The 22,389-nt window shown below is 42.2% G+C and overlaps 1 protein-coding gene across 1 annotated transcript; it reads right to left on the bottom strand.

Annotated features, from left to right (window-relative positions):
• Window positions 1-3,109: 3,109 nt before the first annotated feature.
• LOC104389348 (phosphatidylinositol 3,4,5-trisphosphate 3-phosphatase TPTE2-like) lies at window positions 3,110-21,972 on the bottom strand. The gene is made up of 18 exons (XM_009998319.1): window positions 21,923-21,972; window positions 19,716-19,793; window positions 18,077-18,124; window positions 17,194-17,355; window positions 16,675-16,794; window positions 13,656-13,755; window positions 12,768-12,831; window positions 12,193-12,257; window positions 11,564-11,624; window positions 10,525-10,606; window positions 10,354-10,442; window positions 8,658-8,719; window positions 7,686-7,766; window positions 6,564-6,669; window positions 5,806-5,903; window positions 5,338-5,433; window positions 4,798-4,868; window positions 3,110-3,381 (listed from the first exon to the last, which is right to left on the bottom strand). Exons 1-18 carry the CDS (start codon window positions 21,970-21,972, stop codon window positions 3,279-3,281), a joined length of 1,536 nt encoding a protein of 511 aa, XP_009996621.1. The 3' UTR covers window positions 3,110-3,278.
• Between the last annotated feature and the right edge of the window lie 417 nt (window positions 21,973-22,389).

Here is a 22,389-nt window from a genome sequence, read left to right as displayed (position 1 = left end):
TTGGCATAGATGAAGCATCTCAGTACATACTGCCCCTTGCAGTGGAGCCAGGGTGCACTAAAACTGTCTAATCTACTGCACTGTTACCTTTGATGAAAGGTGGTTGCTGCCATTCCCCCACCTCTTCTTGCTTCCCCCAGCCATCACACAGAGCAGGAACTGTTCATCTCTCTTTCATACACTCAGGAGAAAAGGCAGTGAAGCAGGACATAGCTGAAGAATTTTCAGTGTCTATTGCACCAATTTATTGCTGCCCTTAGTGTACCAGTCAGTCAAGGTACTGTGCATCATCAGTACTTTAAAAGGGATTTATACCAAATGTTTAAATAATTCAGGTAGGAGGGTGAGGGTTTACGAGTTCTTAGTCTTCCCCTTCTTTTCAAAGGTGTCTAGCCAAGAGAAATAGTATATTTGTACATGTTTTTAGTAGTTATGAAAAGATGAGGACTGAATCCACGTGAGTGGAATACTTCAATCTATTTCCTAGATTTGTCTTTGCTTTCATTTTTTAAAGCTCATGGTTGCAGTTTTTAATACAAAAGTTGAAGCTTCAAGAGAAGCAGGATATTTAGAACTGGACCTACAGCAAGAAGCTGGTAGCTGAAATAAAAGATGAATTTTGAGAGTTTACCTTATGAAGCTGATGTAAGCAGTAATTTTTCCATTCACAGCTGCTTAAGCTGTACACATGTACCAATTGTTAAGCTCAGAACTTCACTGTTGGTATAGGAACTAATGGGAATAAAGTCTGATTTGAGGAACTGAGTACCTGACTATTGTTTGTGCAACAACACCTAAAGCAGCTTGTCTAACTGAACAGCAAAGAGAGGTTGAAGTCAGTGCAACCACCCTTTCAGAAACAAAGGCTTTCTGCAATCAGTAGACATATAAAGCCCTTAAAAGGGAAAGTGCCAGTTTTAACAAGTTGCTGTGAGCAACTGTAGATTTTACACAGTCTGCTATGAAAGATGAAGCCCACAGGTCAGCCCTTAACCTATTGCTTTGTTAGTATCAAAGTAAGTTCTAATACTGAAGTTGAGCTCAACTTCCAGATTTCTACAGTGTTGATTACCACAGGACATTCTCTAAGGGTAAGTTTCCTGCCAGAAGAATGCCAGGAGTCCAGCACAGGTTACCTAAATTCCACATATGCAAGGGATGAGTGTCCACATCTGAAGCCAGAGAAGGTCAGTCCTGCAGGGAGTTCAGGAACTATTGCTTGGATCTCTAAGTCAGGCTGTAGCTAGAAACATCTGATTCTTGCTGGTGTAGCCTTTGCTCCTGCTACATGAGAAATCGGCTTAGTCCACAAGCAGGAGGAAGGTTCACCTAAAGAGCCCTGCAAGCAGCTGGGAAGGGCAGCTGAGGACAGCGATATCCAGTGCCTGAGCTAAGCCAAAAGGAACTCAGTCATCAGCCTGTCTAGCTGCAATAACCTGGCGTCCTCTTGCAGCTCCCGGCACGTTCAGTGCAGACACAGCGGCCTCAGCTGCCTTCTCGCTCCATCGCCCTCTAGCGAGGCAGCTTTGGTGTCCCTCGCCTGGAGGGTCTCTGATCCCTAGGGCTGCATTAACTTGGCCAGCAGCCCTTCACCTAGAGGAGCAGCCTCTGAAGCAACTCTAGAGCTTGGGGAACAGTGGAAGTCAAACGTGAGCCAGCACAGCCTTGCAACAAAGGCTGCAAGAGCAAGCTCTGGAGACAGCAAATCAGACACTTCTGACCCTCTGCTCATACCTCTTACCTCTGTCAGGGCACACCTGGAATATCACATCCAATTTAATGTGTCCCAGTATAAGAAACACAGGGACATGCTGGAGCAAGTTTAGCAGAGGGCAAGCAGGATGGATTGTGGACAGAGCTATGGTTTGCCTGTAATAAAGTTGATGACAGATCTCACTGCTGAGAGGAGGGGACAGAACCAGGCTTTTAAGGAAGACACACGGCACAACCTGGGACATGAGAAATTCTAAACAGGAAAGGAAGTAGTTGTAAGATTAAGGTTTGTGTGAAGTTCCTGTCCTTGGAGGTCTATAGAACTGGACAAGGCTGTGTGAGCCTTTTCTAGCTGGACGTGTTTTGCATGGGAGTTTGGACTACATGACCTCCAGCTACTTCCACTCAGTATCTAGGAGAGCCAGGTTCACCCTCTCCTGCTCCTACAAACAATTGGTGGAACACTTTGCCACTGAAAACAGGTTTCAACCTCCACACTTGAAGTACAGTGCTGACAGCAGCAGCTTCCAACTCTGGGAGTTCCCAACAGCCCTGCCCATAAATACCAATTATATAGCAACAGCAAAGATTCCATAAAATAGCAGTCCATGTGTGACAGAGTATGTCACTGCCTTGAAGTATGCACCTGGAAGGCAAGAGATCTCTCTGGCTGTGGAAAGCTATGTCCATCCTCTTATCTTAGTTCACAAGAATAAAAAGACTAAAACATCAAAGCTCATCAGGTTTCTCATCAAGGAAGGCTTGAACAGTCACCACAGAAGAGCTGCACTGCTGAGAACAGCTGGGAGCAGAATAAGCATTGTCTGTGTGTTACAGGTCTTAGTCTGGCTCCAGAGGGGTGAGCAAGCATTTGCAGCTTTAGCTCAAAGCAGCAAGTGCAGAAATCAAACCCATCACATGCAGGTATTAAGGCAAACCTGGCAAACTGGCCACAGGCAGCTGGAATGCTCCCAACATGCTGGATTGCCATCTCAGCTCTTTGTGGTGAGGTTCTGTGGCAGAGAAGCACATGTGCAGTTTCCAGTCCCCAGTCAGCTCCTGCTCAAAACTCTGCATAATGGATTTCTGATTAAATCAAGACTTCTCAAGGAACATCAGTGCACCTGTGCCAGATTACTATTCCTGCTTCCAAATTCCTCTATTCTACTAACCTGTGGAAAATCCTGACACTGAGGGAAGGTATGTCAGAATTTTCCAGCAGTGTCCTCCACACTGTTGGTCTCCACCCAACATCAGATTAATGCTCTTGCTTGAAGACAACTGTCTTACATCAATAAAATAGGGATTACCTGTATGTAGAGATATAAGCGTCAAAGGATCCAACAGCTCATGAACATGACATGACATTCAGCTGACAAAAAGTAACTCTGAAGAGTATTACTGCTCTGCACAACAGAACTTCATGTAAGTTTATTTGAGAAGTTGTATCTACATAGAAATATATCAAGTACATCAAAATGGGACTCCTTCACTTTATACTGAAGCAGCAAGACATTATCCAGGAACAGACAAATTTTAGACGCTTCCCTTCTTTCAGCTCTTCCTTATGGTTCAATAAAGTTCACTTCCACAGCAAATGTCTCACTATAGACTTTCCATGTTTTAGACTTATGAGGGTTATCCAGCTCATTCCTGGGAAGGTAGAGTCTGAAAGACAAAATTCAATAGCATAACTTACAGCCTAAGACATGTTTTTCCTTTTAGCCAGCCACAGGAACTTCAAGTTCAGCCCTGGAATATTAAATATAGCCCCAGATCTTGAACTTAAGACATCAGCCATGCCTGCACAGGGTTTTGGATCTGAAGTAGTCTGAGAAACATGCAATCAACCTGATGAGCTTATCAGGACTTTCAGTGCAAGGCCTCCTGATGGAATGAAAGTGGCAGGAATTTGCTAACTGACCCCCCTAATGGCAAGGATCTGATTCAATATTCAGTCAAGCTCATCAGGCATGTTCTCCATTTTTAGTGCTTACAAAATTAATCTCTAGTTATCACCCAATAGCACTTGGAAGTCAGCTGTGGCTGAAAGAGGCATAGAGGCAGAGGCACTGCCTCAGCAGCTGTTTCACTTCTGATCAGACCTAGTCTACCTGAGGTCTACCAGAATTCTCTGGGCAAAAATAGAGATAGCCTCTACTAAATTGTGTTTAAGAGAAGGTCTGATGAGGCATGTTCCCCAGCACTGGAGGGAACAAAACACTTGGTCAAAACTTTTGAGTGGCACTGTTGCAGGGCTATCATATAGCAGGCATGCATTTCTTCTGGTACTTGGTCTAACTAGATCTGAGCACTTGGACTGCACAGTGCATTGCTGGCTCAGCTTAATAAGTTTAGAGTTATGAACTCATGGGTGTTACTCCACATGCTCTAATGGGGTTAAAAATTGTTTCCTTCCTATTCTAGTCATGGAGAGAACAATAATTCTATCTCCTACGTCAAGTTTACCATTCCTCTAAGTCTATGAAGTTTGGCAGACAGGAGAGAAGAATTTCCTGTCTCCATTTCTACATCATTCTCCTAGTGAGACAGAAAGTCCAACTTCTGCTGGCTGGCACTGCACTAGGAGCTCTAGTCTCAACAAGAACAAGTCACCGTAATTTCTAACCTTATCAAAAGCATGAGAAGCAGTAAGAGAGCCTTTATTTTAGATCCCAAGCAGCAGTACCTCTAACTCTGGTCTTAGTGTTTGCCTGCTAAGCTGCTGGATGAGTTCCAGCCTCTCAGTCAGCTGTGCTACAGAAGATGGCAGAGTTGCCTTTGTTTTGAATAGTTAGCATTACCTTTTTGAATTCAACTTCATTAACAACACTTACAATGCCAAGGAAAGAATCCAATGAGATTAAGTTAGTGAAGACAAAGTGTTCACGTACATTTAAAAGACACATGCTTGCACCATGCCAAGGGAATTACAAGTTGAGAGTCAGAGACCAGTACCCACACAGAAGCCAAGACAGACTTCATCAACCAGCTATCTCAACTTTCAGTACCATGCTCATAAGCTTTCAGCTCTGTTCAGACACCAGAAGTTAGGACTTGAAGGCAGTCACTATGATCACTCACCTGTTATTTTCAATAAATGAAGTGTTGAACCAGAAGAAGAATGGGCAGTCATCATAGCCTTTTGGGAGATCCTAAACACAGACACCCTAATTAAGGACTCCATGACACAATGTGATGCTTTTTTGCAGAGCAAGACTATACATCTGAACTCAGTAGTTTGGGTTACAAAGGTACAGTGCCAGGGTCACTACACTTGCAGAGCACAGTATCACACCCAGATCACTGTTATTTCAGGGCTAGGCCACTCAAACTCAATACAATGAAGAGACTCATGTTAGAAGCAGAAAGGACCCAACCAAGATGTCTTGATTGTACTGTATGTACAGGCAGATGCCTCCCCTGCCTGCACAGGCTGATGCAGCACCATTTGCTGCATCACTCACTGCACAGAGGTGGAACAACAGCTGCTACAGTGGGGCCACCCCACACAGCCACTGGGAGGAACACAGATTCTGCCCCACACAGCAAAGCCAGCACCCAGCTGCTGTTTGTGCTGCAGCCTCTCATACTCAAGTGAGGGTCTTGATGCCATTTACTTACTGAATGTGATTCAAATCTGACTTTCACATCACCACTTATAACAGGGCTGTCTTCCAAGCCAATGACTACAGAGTCACTTTCAGAATCAAAGAAGAGCTGGATAACAGAATAAAGTATAACTTTTATGAAGAGTTACTGCAGAGAGACAAGGGATCAATTCATGTCTGTACTCACTCATGGAATACAAATGCTACAGCAGTGCTAGAATAATAGCCAACAATTTAAGCTACTCAGGTCAGAGTAAGTTACAGCATTTAATTCACTTCTAGGGAAATCTTTCACTATCTCAACACTACTTTTCCTGTGATTTAACAGAGCCTAGCTTTTCCATTCTCCCAGAATTTACAGCATCAATTTATTTAGCTAGTTTTGTGCCAGGTATTCAACTTTTACAGGAAGATACTTTTGACCTCTAAGTCAGCTTTCAACTTCTGGGATTAAAATGACATGATTTAATAGCACTCTCACCTTGCAGTTTCCTTGTCTGGCACATACACATTCAAGTACAATTTGCTTCCTCACTATTATCTGCACCTTCATATCAGTTCCATTGCCTTTCCCAACTCCTAGGAAGAAAGAGTTGCATTATACCAGAAGACATAGACAAGTGAAAACACAAGTGGTCATGAAAACCAAGTGCAATCCCAGTCAAAAGCACCTTCTTTCCAGAATGCTTCTTTATAGACTTTAGAGAACTCAAATCCTAAAGGCAGCTCAAGATTCAGTGGTTGAAAGCTATATTTTGAAGCAGCAAGTGAATCATATGAGTAGAGCAGGAACAGGCTAGTGTAGAGTCTAGTTCCACTGACTGAACAAGAACAGCAGTTCAAAGTCCCCCTGAACAAGTAGTGCTGAACTTCCTGCCCTTTATGAAAATTACTAGTACGTATGTACAGAAAAAGGTGTGTGTATCAAGATGAGAAACATTTAACTCCACATGTGGAACTGGATCCACTAATATCACTTAAAAATTGATGCCCCTCCCAAAACAGAGGATCTTGTATGCAAGCCACCATTTGACCAGACACTCAGAAATTGATGGAACTCCTGGGGCAATTGCACTCCAAGGCATTTTTCATTGTATTTTAACTGTGTAATTTGAATTCTTAAATCCCAGTAAGCCTATATTCCTGCCATGGGCTTAGCAAGAGACACAGGAGAGATCAGCTGCCTGTACTAGGAAGCCATTACCAGATAGAGGAATGCTCAAATTCAAGAGTTCTTACCATGTATAGAGTGGATTTTGAGGTTTTTTATTTTGAGTTGTCTCTCTGGTGGGAGTTTCAAGTTATACTTGTTTTTCAGGATCTCATAATACCCAACATACCTACTCTGTAATGCAAAAAACCCAGACACATTATGAAGTTTCTGCACCCCACACAGACTAATTCTAGGCAGAAATAGGATTAAATAGATCTTCTACAAGTTCTTAGCTCTCCTAAGTTCAAAGCCAAGAACAAAGTAGCCATTTGCTCTCCTTCCCCTTCCCAGGTCAAACAATCTTCTAGACAAATTCAATATCTACATTTTTAAATAGTATGTAAGCTTCACATTCTTAAAGGAAATCTGTACCTTTGAGTTCTGTAAGAAATGAAGACCTTTTGTATTGTAGCTTTGTAAGGAACAAAACACTTATAAGATACTTGCATTTTACAGAAGCACATTCTGAAGAACAGCCATATTCTATTTTATAGCAGCTTCATCTCACACCTTTGAATGTCAGTACACAGTGAATCAAAATGCACAAAGCCCCAAACTCTAGGGTCAGAGACAAAAACTTTAGTATTTTCTTGTGAATGCAGCCTCTGGAAGATGCGTTCCTCCACCCAGCCACATTAGTGCCACAGCCGGCCCCAGGGAAGGCTGCAACACACCCTTGATGAACAGCCCAATTGTCTTACAGGGTCATGCTCCTGAGGGTGAGCACACACTGCAACAGGTTGTTCAGAGCAGCTGTGGAGTCTCCATCTGTGCAGATATTCTAGACCTGACTGGACACAGACCTAGGCAACCTGCTCTAGCTCAGCCTGCTTGAACAGTGGGGTTGGACTGAAAGCTCTCCTAATCTCATAATTGTTATCTCAGATGCCGTAACTCAGATCTTATGAAGTTATACAGAACACAGAGAAGGCATAAAGAATGTGCTTGAACAAAGAGGAGGGGGAAGATGCACTGCAACCCTACCAGTTGATAGCCTTCCAACCCTTAAAGAAAGAGTACAAAAGTTCAGGAATTCAGCATTAGCAGGAACCTACATCTCTGAAACAAGGCAGGGGAGGTGGGATAGTACAAGTGCTCACAAGGCTCAAGTTGGTTTGGCTCCCATTACTGGACTTGCTCAAGCTTACCTGGGAGGGAGTTTCAACTCCTTGAAACTTGGTACTTGTGCTTCTATCAGTTCTTCTCTCCCCAAAGTAGTCCAAACTTTCCTACACAGCAAGATTTAAGAGTTAAGATATATCCCACAACCATTCCCCTTCCTGAGAAGTGAATAGTAAACTAGAATTACACTAGTCAATTCTAACTTGGGAATGCAAATGAAAACACGCAGTAGTTTTGTTTTGGCACCTTCTAAAGGATTCTTTTCACCAAATAAGTACTAATTCAGAAGTCAGAGACATCAAGTCTGTCAACCATGAAAGACTGTTAATAAAGCTCATTGAACAAGGAGAGCAATATGCTTTTTAAGCAATTGCTTTAGAACCACCTGCACATGAGTTCAGATCTACACAAACCAAACTTGGAGAAAAACAAGTGATTAAATGGATACACACTCTGGCCAGTACCTTTAGTGACCCAGGCCTTCTGCAGCCCATGTCTCCAGATTAAAACACCAGACCTGGGATACTAAAGCAGCACATGCACCTGTCCTGACTGGGACTTGCTGATCTTTCTCCCTTTCCTCAGAAGGACTTTTAGCTGTAAGGCTGGCAACTCTTCATGCCTCACACTACTTGGAAAAAGGTTGGGGAAAAAATTGCACCTAAACAGTGGCACTATCTTTAGTAGAGCATGCTCAGAAGCCATCTGATAGTTTAAGAAAGTTGTCGCTCAAGATCCTAGGTCAATTATGCCTAAAAAAAAAAAAAAAAAAAAGCTTCAGGTTGCTATCCTGCTAAGTTCTGCTTTTCCTGTTATTCCTGATCAAGAACAGTCTTCAGCAGAAAGAAATTTACATAGTAGCAAGACTTGCAAGAACTTTTGTGAAAAAGATTGTTCACAGTATCCTTTCTTCCAGTATGGACTTTTTGCAGAATATTAGTGATTTCACCAATTAGGTAGGTCCTAAAGGGGCATTTAGAAGAATCAAAAGTTTTTACCTTTGCACTCTCAAACTGGTCACTGTCTATGAGACAGGTACAGACCATTGTTCCAGTCCTGCCTGTTTTAGAAATAAAAGACAGGTTGAACTACAGGAGTTCATCTTCCAAAAAAAAATAATTCCAAATACCTTTGAAGTTATAACTTTTGAAATAGAAGATATAACAGGAGATAAGTGACAATGGGAAGACTGAGTTGAAGACAAAATACTGGGGTTTGTTAATTTGTTCCTTAAAAGCAGTCCCCACTCTTCCTTGCAGTATTCTTAGAAAACAGGCCAGTATCTGCACCCTCCATTTAGCAGGTGACAGTCAAGTACACACTACTAGATCAGGCTATAGACTGACACTTGCCAATGCTCTAAGCCTCAAGAGTTGCTTTTCTGCTCCTACACTTTCTCCCAGCCCTACCAAGGAGGCCGCAAGGCTGCTAGCACAAAGACTCCAATATAGCCTCAGTTTTTTATTTAAAATCTCAGAGGTCAAGTCACCCCTCCCTACAGCTGTTCTTCAAAGCTGGTTTAGGCCTGCAGGCAGCTTCAGTGTTCAGTTTTGCAGAATATTTTAAGATACAGCTGCAAGTGTAGGAAAGAACCTCATGTTAAGCAACCATGTGCATTATGCCAAGTATCTGCTGTAGTAACAGCAGGAGCCTAAAGATGTGGCAGATGTTTGTAGGAAGTTTGGCTTATTTGCACAGCTATATTCCTCAACAGCTGCTGCACTGCTACAGGTTGTGGATAGAATCATAGAATCATTAAGGTTGGAAGGGATCTTAAAGATCATCACGTACCAACCCCCCTGCCATGAGCAGGGAACCCTACCACTGGACCAGGCTGCACGAAAGCTCATCCAACCTGGCCTTAAAAACCTCCAGGGATGGGGCATCAACAACCTCCCTGGGCAACCCATTCCAGTTCCTCACCACCCTTACAGTGAAGACTTCCTTTCTAATCTCTAACCTAAGTCTCCCCTCTCTCAGTTTAAAACCATTACCTCCTGTCCTACCACTATCTTCTCTGATGAAAAGCCGCTCCCCAGCTTTTCTGTAGCCCCCCTTCAGATATTGAAAGGCTGCTCTAAGGTCTCCCCAGAGCCTTCTCTTCTCTAGGCTGAACAGCCCCAACTCTCTTAGCCTGTCTGCATACCAGGTGCTCCAGGACAGCACTCACAGGTTGGCCCATATGCAGTAGCTTTTACTAGCCTGTTCCCATTGCATTCCATCCCCTAACACCTTATGTATCTGGATTGGAGATCCAGCAGTACCTACACAACACTCCACTCTCCCCTTGCAGAAAGTTTAAAAACTTGAGATATAATACAGTGCAGGATACTCAGGGTGGGTGACTGGCTGCCAGGGAGCCAAAGCAGCAGCTTAACACTTTTGATAGTAACAGCCTCTCCTAGGAGACTGCTCCCCCAACAGTCAGGACAGCAGGAAGTTACTGAAGACCATTTTAAGAGATCAGATACCAACTTCAATGAAGAACCAATTTTGGCTACCTAAAAATGGGGTTGCAAAAAACAGAACATACAGCACTACACTGTTGATAGTAATCAGTGTCTGCAGAATGTACCAAGACAGACTCTAAACCCATCTCATGCTATGGCTTAAGGCCATATTTACATCAGAGAAGCCATCCTAAGAACAACATGTAATTTGTAGCATACACAGATGACACATGAGAAGTCCTACCTTTGCCCCCTTTACAGTGAATTGCTACAATATTCTTTTCATCCTGACTCATCCATTCACGGACACTGGCAGTGAATTTCAGCATGTCACTAGGTAAGAAGAAAAAGAGTAGATCAAATCAAATGCCCACAGAGAACTATCATGATGTACATCTTTCTGAAAAAGACTCACTGTAGTGCTGGGACATTGTGGTCATCAATAAAGATCCTTTCTACCCTGTAGTGGAAGTACTTTGGGTCATAGCCTTTTTCACCTAGAAGGAAAGATGTGAAGTTATGCCAGGAAAAGGAACAGGCTTCCAACAAAGAAAGTGGCTTCTGACACACAACTGCTGGTCTAAGCATTTACTAGTGTTTTAACTACAGAAAAAAAAAAATAAGACAAATCAAAGTGTAGAAACTATGAGGTAATTTGGCTTAAACCATGCTTGCTTAGCTTCTAGCTTCACAATTCTCACTTTCAAGTGAAAACTCATTTCCAGGCCCAGATGGCTATTCCTTTCCATAGGGGTTATTTAGGGCTCTAGAAGATAATGTTTTAATGTACAGGCAGGTCAACCACAGAAACTACCACCTACAAAGTAGCAAGGAACTGCTGGCACCATAGTCCCCATCTGTGAGCCCTCATCCATCCCTCTGCTATCTAGAGGACAGTTTTAATTTTTAACCACTTCAGTATCAATATTTATATCTCATACTGTCTGCTTCCAGCTCTGATGCTGTACTATGAAAGCAGAAGCCACAGCATAGTTCTCCCCAAGGTATTATTTGTTGTTTTAGCCACCTCTGAACATAAGAGCTTTTAACTATTTACTCACCTCAGTCTTCTAATCCTGCATTAGAAAGATTCTCTAGCATCATTCAAAGTGTTAGTACCTCAGTCTTCTAATCCTGCATTAGAAAGATCCTCTAGCATCATTCAGTTAGCCTAGGTTTAGCTTTTTACTTCTTTAATAGGAGTTTTGGAACACTGAAGCAATTGTTACTTCATGAGCATGAGCAAGAAAGTCTAGACTGCAAGGCATCCAGTATCCTTTGCAAGCTTCGGTACAATATATTAGATGCTCAAAGTCAATAGCCACCTCCAGGACAGAAGGTAGTCAGACAGCTGGTTACTTTTGACAGGCTTCAAATACCTGGTATTGCCCGCATTGTATCTTGAAAAACGTTTTAGCATTATTTCAACACAGTGAGCAAGTAAACATACTTACTGCAGAGATTGTAGACTTTATAGTGGTCTGCATGTTTGGTGTCCAAAAATCTTGCGACTTCCTAAAGCAATAACAAGACAGAGTTCAGAGTGGTTAATGCTCTGGTCCTTATTACCACTGCCACCTCATTCCCCATCAAGTGGGGTCAACAATTGCATTCATAAACAGCCGTTGGACAGCAGGACTTTCTAGTCCAACAGCTCAGGTTCTTGTATGGAACAAAAGTACTACTGAAACCATCTTCCCTATCCTGCATATTCATGTTTCTGCAATATCAGAGAGCATAGCTCTAAAGAGCATCAATGCAGACCTTTAAAACAACTTTAGATGGGCTTAGAATTCTCACTCATACTATTACTACCCTGGGACAGAACTGATTGATTCCCTGAAGCATTCCCAAGGAATGGGAGCATCAGAGCAGTAGTGTGCACCCACTGTGAGAAATATCCCACTAGGCTTAGTTAAGAGACAACAACACAGGTGGTGGAGACCACCATTTAGTCATTCCAACTAGCCAAGATAGCAGGACTAGGATTGACTTGATGATCCAGTCTATATGCAAATTAGTGGGAACCTAGAAGAAAAACAGCATTCAGAAACACTGAACTTGGTAGATGAGAGATTTTTACCTCTATAGGGTTCCTATAGAAAGACTGCTTCCCAGAAGATGGAAATGACATTGCAATAATGCGATCTGTGGAAGAGAAAGCAACCAGAAGTAACAGGGAGAACCTTCCCAATATGTAGAAACTACATGGTTGACAGCAACATTGTTATGAAACACCCCATTTATAAGAACCACCCATTCACTTCTGAGAGGTTTTCTTCTGCATTTAGTAGAGCCAGAGCAGGAGACTAATGCTTCCTGAAGCATCACCTATCATTAAATGCCAGTCTCTATAGAATCACAGGCAAAACAGCTATGAGCTGGTCAATAGGTTTTCATCTCTCATTCCCTGGGCCTCAGGAGAATTTGTCATTTTCTACAAGAAGTGCAGCCTCTGTCCAGAAGGCTGATCCTTGAGAACAGCAGTCAGGAAGCCATTTCAAAACCCCACAGAAGTTAAGTAGGCTTATTTTGACTTCACACTTAAATTCCATTAGTCTGAAACATTGCCTGTATTTCAGATCAAACACTTATTAATTGAAGAGTTAGTGTTAGCAGGACATAACATGCTGCAAAGTGTCATTTGCTTCTACAAACCAGTAACATAAGTGAGATCCAGATCAAAGCCATCTTTCATATATCGCCTTTTGTTTTCAGAGACCTGCCAAAAAAAGTGGAGTTAGTCTTTCAAAGGAATGCCAAAGATCAACAAGTGTTGCCTGTTACTGAGTAAAACCAACCATCTAGGCTCTGAAATTAAGTCATGAGCAGCAGACCATTATTTTTCTATTGCAAAGTTCACAGCATTAGCCAAGAATAGTATTTATTGTGTTAGATTTTAGGTTGAAACTCCCTGGAGAGTTTTTATCCTGAAGTATCAAAGTTTATTCTAGCAAAAAGAACACCACAGATTCTTTAAGACTGCAGCACGAATCTGTCATTGCTATTCGAGGGCTGAGGGAAGAAAAAAGGGCAGCATAACCAAGACTACTTATTCTGAAGCGAGAGGGCATACTTGAAACTTCAAGTACCACTTCAATGCCCTTGACAAAAAAAGAGGAGGCATTTACAATGGATAGGGCCTCAACAGCTGCATTTTGTTTTCACCTGGAAGAAGCAGCAGAAGCATTAACATTTCTAACCTCCCCATGTGAGAAAAAACACACAAGTAGAAATATTCTATATACTATGTACCACAAAAACTAGAAATCACCAAATGAGACAGACAGTGGTGCTGCAATCACTTTGATATGCTGGCCTTCCAGGTCAAGTTGCTGCTGATGTAAGCAAAGTTAAGAATTATTAGCTATACTGATGGAGGCAAAGCTCCCAGTACCCGTCAGGAGCACTGAACAGGCATGCTGCTTATGCAGCAGAATCAGCTGCAGACCAACAGCCTGTGAGCAGTCTTGCTACTCATCATTCATGGCTGCCTCAAGAAAGGTCTGGTAACAGTAGCCTAGTTATATTAAGAAGCCATCTTACCATTCTCCTGGTCACCACTTCAAGTTGCTTCTTTTGTGAAGCCAGGCGAAATACTCTTATTAAGATGACAATTCTCAGAACTCGGAGGAGAATAACCATTCTAGATGAGAGACAAATTCACCATGAAAGAAAATGAACACAAACTCATACATCAAGCTTGAAGCTATTTAAAACCCGTTCAAGTGACAGTTTCAAGGCCAAACTAGATACAGCCTTGAGTAAACTGGTCTAGTGGAACGTGTCCCTGCCCATGCAGGGCTGTTGGAACTAGATGATCTTCTAGGTCCCTTCCAACACAAACCATTCCATGATTTTTATTATTATGATTCTATGAAAGCTTTATTTCATATGTTGAACTAGGAGTTCTCAGGCTGATGTTGCACAAAGAATACTATGCTTAAAGAATATTATGGTTTTATTGAGCATGTTTTTGGTAGTACATTTTGAGCAGCCACTAGAACTAGGAAGCTCCCTACTTGCTCTGACTTTCACAGGCACCTCTGTCCAGCAAGCAAAAATTTCCCTCAGCACTACCTATGTTATCCCCAAACTCCTGCTCCCTGAAGCTTGTTCTCAAGTATATATTTAATTCTAGTAGCCACCTGAAAAATAGCTGAAGAGAAGCTAGGCAGCCTATATACATCATGCCTTGCTTAAGAAATCCGAGAACAGATCAGTATAAGCCCCATGTTTAATCATTCAGCAACTTGAGCAGATGCTTTGGTTTGAGGAACTTTGAACTGCTGTTGAACTTTGAAGCAGAGAAGATGCTTATGTGAGTGGTTCTACTGAAACAACTGAACACAGGCAGCTACTTTCACATACCCTTAAGGACTAGAGAAAACTAACATTCATTCCTCAAGGAGGCATGTGACCACATGCACATGTTTCAGGTCCTCATATACTTTGGTGAGAAGCCTGCTTAATACCTACAGTAAGGGGGACAAATATTATGGAAACATTATCCCATCCTCTCCAGTTGAAGACAGTCTGCTCTCCACTGATGTGCAGCTAAAAGTCAGCAAGACAAGGCTGTCCTGGACACTTGGAAAACAGCTTCAGTTTTTTCTCCCACAGCTCCTTCTTAGTCCAGGATTGCCCAGTTATTTTTAAAACAGCAGCCAGGGAGATGAACCAACACTGGAGTAATGACTCTGTAGTCCTTTTCCCCAGTCTGAGCCACAACTATGAGAAGCAGCTCTTCAAGGTAAAAACAGCTTGCATTCTGCCCTTTAGGAAGTTAGCCAAAGTATTAGCTCCTAGACTGACACCCAGCTCTCATTCACCTCAGTGTGCTTTTATATGTCAGAATTCAACAAAACAGGTAACACATCCCAACATACACCCAGCTAGACCAAATTAGAAATAGAGACTGTACCCCTCCACCAGGGCATGTTACCTCTATGGACTGCCACCAAAATTTCACTTGTCACATACATGCTCTCACCATGACAAAAGCTCCTCAGATTCTAATTATTCTGAGATGTATCAGGTGCTTTAAGACTGGTGTTTGCTTCTTAAGGAAGGTTTGAGGGAACAAAAGGGATAAACCCCAGACAGACTACTGAGAATTAGTTGGATTGTGTAGACACTACTGGAGTGTTAGGTGGGAAGGCCATCTCATCAAAATTTGGGATTTGGCCCAAGTCTGAGGTATCATTTAGTGCCAGGTAGTAATATTTTGGTCAGAACAGGATTGAAGAGTCCTTAACAAGAGAAATCTTAGAGGGCTTAAAAAATTGCATGGGTGAGATGGCAGACCCCAGCTGAGGATCTTTGAGAGCATTAGTGTCAACTCTTTTTTATGTATCCCAAAAGTTTATTCTAAATCCCCATCAACTTCAGCAAGCCAGAACACAAGGAACTTGCACACACTGATTTACAACAGGATAGGTCAGTGCAGAATCAGGCCTGTTATAAGATTGCCTAGTAAAGATAGCATACAGATTACCCTGTCACAGTGCTATTTCTCCCAACTTTAACTGGATGCTGTCATAAGATGAAAGCTGCTTTAGAAAAACATGGGTAAAAAGATGGGAAGTAATCATTCAACTCAGATTAATGTTTTACAAGACCTAGAAGGAAACAGCCTTTTATGATTGAAGGTGCAAAACCTATTCTTTGGACGGTTCTACTTTTTGAAACCTGAATTTAGAGACAACTAGTACTTTCAGATGTTTGTTCAACTCTGGATTCTTCAGTAACTAGACTGAGTTGGTTCTTCTAGAAGAACACTTGCCCCCTTGTGCCCAGTAGCCAGTTGAACTGGGAGGGGGTAGGGGCTGCATGTTTGTGATTTTTATTTCATTTTAACTGTGAAAAAGAGCTCAACTTCTTTCCCTGGCTGGTGCAAGCAAGTTTCACTAATTCAAACCTTGCACAGATAAACTAATATTAGAGATGTAGTTCTGTCTCCATCAAGAATCAATTCCTCTCACAGGTTATCATCTCATCAAGCTACAGAAATCAGATTAAATACGACCTGAATTAACTTACACACATAAACAGCATGTTTCCCCTCCCCAAGGTGCAGCTGAAAAATCCAACACATTAACCATGGGGCCATTAGGAAAGGTGGAGGAAAAGACAGTGTGGCAGCTCCTTCTGTTTCAAGATTAGATGGAGATCATCCCTCAGTTGTCTGTTCCATTTGCTATTATAATCCATCTCTTCTTACTGACCTTCCTCAGACTCTCCTCTCTCTATCAGGGCTGCTGCACACCTCCCCTCCCCTCCCAAAACGCTTCAGTCAGTGCATTTGATAGCCTCACTATTCACTCCCAGTTACCCCAACTGATGTGTTTAGTTCATCTGTGCATTCAAGACAGGGACAGTTTCCAGTCTAACTGTAGATCAGAGTCAGGTCTCTCTAGCCTCGTTAGTCTGTACCATGAAATGCTGTGACAGCCATATCAGTGATTTAGTATGTACTCGTCTACCTTACAGGTGCCCAAAAAAATTCTTAGAAGACTACCAAAAAGAGAGTGCTCACATTTAACAGGTGCCATACCATTCTTACCTTGGTATCTGATCTGCTGCAGCAAGGTCTGAGAAGGAGTATGTCATGTTAATTAGCAGAGTACCCACCACTATGAATGCATCCAAAATATTCAGTTTTGACCGGAAATAGTTCCTGAAGCTGAAACCAAGGAGAGTTTTAGATGGATGCCCACATGGATAGCAAAGATTGAAACATCTTCAGGAAGAGAACCACCCCTATAGAACTACTGCTAGAGACAAGCTCTCCTGAAGCAGTTCTTAACACCAAGCACTGAAGGCTCACTTAGAAAATAAACTTACATCTGGTCTACACACAGGAGTCACAGCAAAGCTGATGTAGTTTCCAAGTGCTCACTTATCCCAAAAGCACTTCACAGATTATTCCATAGAAGGGTAAGAGCCAAGAACAGATATGGCCATTGCCTATGACCAGAAAATTAGGCTACAGGGCATCCATGTTCATATTCAAGGTTGAAGTATTACTTCCTTACTAGCCTGAGGGCTTGCCACTTCGACTTAACATTTGCTCACATCTTACCCTTCAACAAACACCCTCAGGAGAACATCGATGAGAAAGAAGAGTGCTATTGCCAGGGAAACACCTTCAAGAATCTCTCTAACACCCTTCTTCTTCTCACTGATAGCCAGATCCACAATCACAACTATGATGTCCACAATTATAAGTACAACTCCAAATACTCTGCAAAAAGAAAAATGTAAGTCAACTTGAGAGGTAGTAATGAATTGCTGACATTTATTGACTGAAAAGCATAAGCCCAGATTTTTTTAAAGGCATTCCAGCTAGAGTGTGCTCTCCTATATACAGATTGAGGCCTGCTTGTATAAGCAGCTGAAGGATTCATATTACATTTTTAAGTAACCTGCACAGAGTACATCATCCATGTGAAACTGCACACTTACTTCAGTCTGCTGTAGTTACTAACCTATAATTCCACAGGTACCTAGAAGTGATGCAAACCTGAAGGCTTTAAGGAACTCCAGTGTCAGTGTTGCCTTTCAGCTTAGCTTCCCTCCCACTTGCGATTTAATGTGGTCCCTTAAAAACAACTGTCTTTAATGGCTTACCTTCTTTCAGCACATAGACTGCACACAAATCACCAGCTGGTTGTTCAAAGGCTGCCACACAGCTTGGTGTAAGTCATTAAAGAGCTTTTATTCACATCAACAGCATACAGTCAAGAAGTCCTGACTTTCAGCTCTCCTTGGAGAACAGTCATATCCATTTAAGACTTCTTTCCCAATCAAAGTACTTTTCTCAAATTAGAAGGTGATAGGGGATGCAGTACTTTCCAGTCAGAGCAGGCTAGAGTCATTGCTGTTCCAGAAACTCTTCAAGTTCTTACACCAGAAACAAGGACTATTTCTACCTTGCCTATATAAATACAAACATGATTTTTTACCTGAATCCAAATGACATCACAAATGGGGAAATTTTTCTCCTAATTGCACTGTAAGAGAAGAGAACTGGCATCAAGATAAGTGACATTTTGCTACTGATATTAGCCACAAGAACACTGTTACATTCTTTTGTTCACATTGTTTTGGTTTCAGAATCCCAGAGAGCAGGGATTTCTTCAGGAGATTATTCGGTTACATTCACTATTTATAAGGGATAAGACAGTACTTGAGAGTGGTATTTTGACCACCTGTTAGAAGTAGTATCATCAGTTACAGACCCTAGAAGTACAGAAGAATGCATAACACTACTCAGCATCACAACTACAGTGACACTAGAACTCTGTCTTAAGGCCCAGTTATAAGCTTTAAGAAATGGAGTTGTATAATAGCTATTGGCAAAGAGGAAGGTTAAACACCTCTTCGGGTATCTTGTTCAAGATATTAAAGTTTGTCAAAGGAGTGGGATTTTTTCCAGACCTGGAAAAAGCTGCACTTGTTAACAGCTCCACTACTGCTTCTGTGCTCTTGGAACAGAAGATGTCAAATCCCTCTTCTGTCTTTAAATGGAAATAGTGGTTTTGCTTTCAGAATGAAGACTCAAGTGTCTTTGAAGAAAATTAGTTACTAAAGCTACATGCTTCCAATTAGGAGAGTCATCTCCAGCCCCAGCAGTGTTCCAGCTCTTGTTCTCAGTTACAGAATATTTGTTGCCTCTTGGTATGCTTTAAGCCTTCTGGTTTTAAGCTAAGCCTTTGTGTAACTATCTAACTAGCTGAAAGTCTCCTCAGGCTACACTAAGAACTAAGGTAGAAGCAATTATCTACACTAATAGTTTGTTGGACTGTCTTTGCCTAGTCAACCCTACAATGCACATGTAGTAGGTACACCAAGACTTCAACTTCCACTGTCTAAGGGCAATTACCTTTATTAGATGCACTAAAGACTGAAATATATACACTTCACTTTGCCCTGCTAACATCTTAAATGAGTTAAAGAAAATGCGGCACATCTGCTCAAATATGTTGTTTAAAGCCTTTGGGAAATGCATTTGTAAATGCCAGCTTCTGAATTCTAGAGAGACATGTTGTCACACAGAAGAACTGAGATAACAGGCTTAATCTGACTGTACTTGGGCTGCGGGAACAGAGAAACAAGTCTATTCACTGTCACTGACTTGACTATATATGCTGTAAGAGTTAGTATTCTGTTGACAAGAACAAAACACTTCATAACTACTTCAAGAATACAGTTAATCACTGGCAAGTTCAGACAGTTTTATCTTGATGAGGGCATAATGCTCATCATTTGCCTCAGATATTCATTCACCTCATTTTCACATCAGCATTTGTTCTTCTATGGTCTCCCAAACTCACTCCTTTGGGAAAATTTAATTGATGCAGTTTGGACTACACATTCTCCATAATATGATGGCCCTGTGGCTAGTTCTGGGAGTGAACTTTCATCTCTAGAGGATTAATGAAGCTTCCTGAACATATTTGTGTCTATTACGTACTAGAATGTATGCTGATATCTAATGATTTACTGGGTTTATCCCTACTTCAGCAAGCCATCTACCTTCTTAGGCTCAAAAGTCTCCACTTTTTTTGGATAAACAAGGCATTTAATACATCATTAGCTTACTTGGAACAGCTGTCTGGTTCATTATCCTCATCACGACCATCATCAATCTTTACTGTGGGCTCTTCTGCTGTTGGAGAGCTGGCAAAGGAGTAACATAAGTCACACAGCGATACAGATGTCAACTTAATACATTGGTACTCTTTACTGTTTCACATAAAAGAATCTTAACTGTCAGCTGAGCAGTGAGCAGCAGCCTGGGCCAAAGCACAGGCATAGCACCAGGGGAAGAAAGACCTCCTATATGTTGACACAGCAGAACCCCTTGGCTTGTGCTGACCAAGTTCTCATTAGCAATCCATCTTTCAGAAGTTTCCCTTTTGGGGGAGGAAGGGAACAGATCTTTTCAGCAACAGGATAAAGTGCTTCAAAGGACGACATCCAAGAGTCTGCTGAGGACTGAAGAGTCCAGACTCTGGAAGTATGCATATGCAAAATTGCTGCAGCATTAGTGCTATTACAGTAACCTACTTGTTCAGGGAACGAAACTTTTCACCAGGAAAAGCCATAGCACAGAGATGTTTTTGTGCAGAGCAGGATACCAGACCGGAAACTGGAAGACCAGCAGCAGCAGCTGAGCTAGTGCTAGAACAGCATTTTTGGGGGTAGTGGCTGCTTGCCATAACTTCCTTAAATGAGTCTCTTTAGAGCAAGTTTTTGTTCAGCCACCTAAGAAGCTTTAAAGGCCATATGATGACTTCAGAGAAAATAAAAGTGTAACATCCAAACCCAGCAGTCTGCAATTCAGCCTTCTCCACAGAAAAATTATTATATAGATATATATATTATATTATATATTTATTTTTATTATATATTTTATTATATATATTATATTATATATTTATTTTATATAGAAATATTATGTGCTGCATAATAACACAGCCACAGTGTTTGCTGTGGAATCATTGCTTCTTGGACAGGAGCAACTACATATACGTTCAATATTGATGTTTCCATGCTGTTCTGTGGCCATCTAGCATGCTTGAAGCACTAGAGTAACAACTCAGAGGATTCAAATACTCTTCATCCTCCACAGGTGATCCATGCACCACCACCACTGCCTCTGCAGTGTGGGCTAGCCCCTCTTAAAGCAAAAAGTTTAATGATGCATTTCCTACAGTGTCAGCAGCCAGTACTAATAGTTCATCACCTGCATTCAGTATCAGGCTGAAGAGAGGAATTATTTCCCACTCCTTCCCAATCATTTTGCTATTTAAAGCTAATTTTCCAGTCCCAGTATCTTCAGACACCAGTATCCTCACTTTGTTCCTAGAGCTGAAGCAAAGCTTAAGTGATATACAGCCATTCAACCTTGCTTCACAGCTGTTTCTATGGGATATTAACTCAGGAGTTTCCACTTAATATACAGCTGAAATTCTTCACTTATTAAAGCAGATGCTGCTGCTACAGCAGTTTTGCTGCAGATTACTTGCTTATACTTGTAGAAACACAAAGTGCACCACATGGCTCCACCTTATTCTCCACTGTGATTAAAATAACTCAAAATAAGAATAAGCAACAGCAGTGTTTTGGGTAAGGAAGCCAATCTTTAGCACAAAAAGAAAACAGAAGCCAAGTCTGAGTACAATTTCCACTGCACTCTCACACAAAAATTCAGCTCTAGATAGTAATGCCTTTCTCAGGGGGAGTTTGTTTTGCTGAGCACTCTACACCTCCCTGACCAAGCTGGAGCAAGCTCTCTGCCAAAAGCTACTATATCTAGTCTTTGACTAGTGAGGTGGAGGGGAAGAAAATGAGGATATACTAGAAGAACCCATTTCCTCTACACACACACTTTCAATATAGAGCATAAGCCTTTCTTACTGCTCATAGCTGAAGAGAACTTCAGACTTGAGGCTTTTGTGTAGAGCAGGATGCTCTTGCTCTGCTCTCCAAGAGAGCTTGGCAGTGTCTGGATGCTGTAAGAGAGGAGGCTTTTCTGCCATGAGTTTATTACACCAGGGCTGGGTGCTCTGTAATTCTTCAATACTTGCAACATGTCACTCACAACAACGTATTTCTCATGCCTCTCAAACAACAGCCTCTTAAGGGAGCAGGAAGCAGATAAAAAGACTGTACTACACAAATCTCAAGCACTCCATCATGGTTCTCTTTGTTATACTTAAAGCACTGAGAAACTCCGGGCAGGGAACCACACACAGAACAATTCAACCCCAAACCCCATACCTGGTGCAGTTCGTGTCACTCACCTGGACGCTTCTGCCAGCTCTGCCCCTTGCTCATACCTCACAGTCGTCATCTTGCCTGTTGTTGCTCTGCTGGTCTGAAGAGAAACACATCTAGTTAAAGAGAGGCCGGTGTAAGCAGCAGTCAACGCCAGCATCCTAGGGAAGCCTCACACCCAAGGTACCAGCACAAAGCGGGATTAAGCTGCGGGGCGGGCAAGGGTCAGTGCCCTCAGCGCTGTGATAAAGGGTTTTGGGTTTTTTTCTCACTATACCTAATATGCTACAGTGACAACAACCTTAAAGTAGCCTCTTTCCTCACGGTGCAGCACGTTCCCCTGCTCCGAGGCACAGAGGAGCCCCAGCCGGCCCCTCTGGGACGGGGGCAGCCCCGGCTGCTCCTGCAGCGCGGGCAAGAAAGCCCAGGGAGGGGCTGCAGGAGCTCGGGACACACGGACACACACACGGACACACACGGACACGGACACACC

This window comes from Chaetura pelagica, unplaced genomic scaffold, assembly GCF_000747805.2.
Source record: "Chaetura pelagica isolate M959 unplaced genomic scaffold, ChaPel_1.0 scaffold105, whole genome shotgun sequence".
Classification (NCBI taxonomy): Eukaryota; Metazoa; Chordata; class Aves; order Apodiformes; family Apodidae; genus Chaetura; species Chaetura pelagica.
Note: the sequence above shows the minus strand (reverse complement) of the source record. Positions and strands in the feature narration are given on the sequence as shown.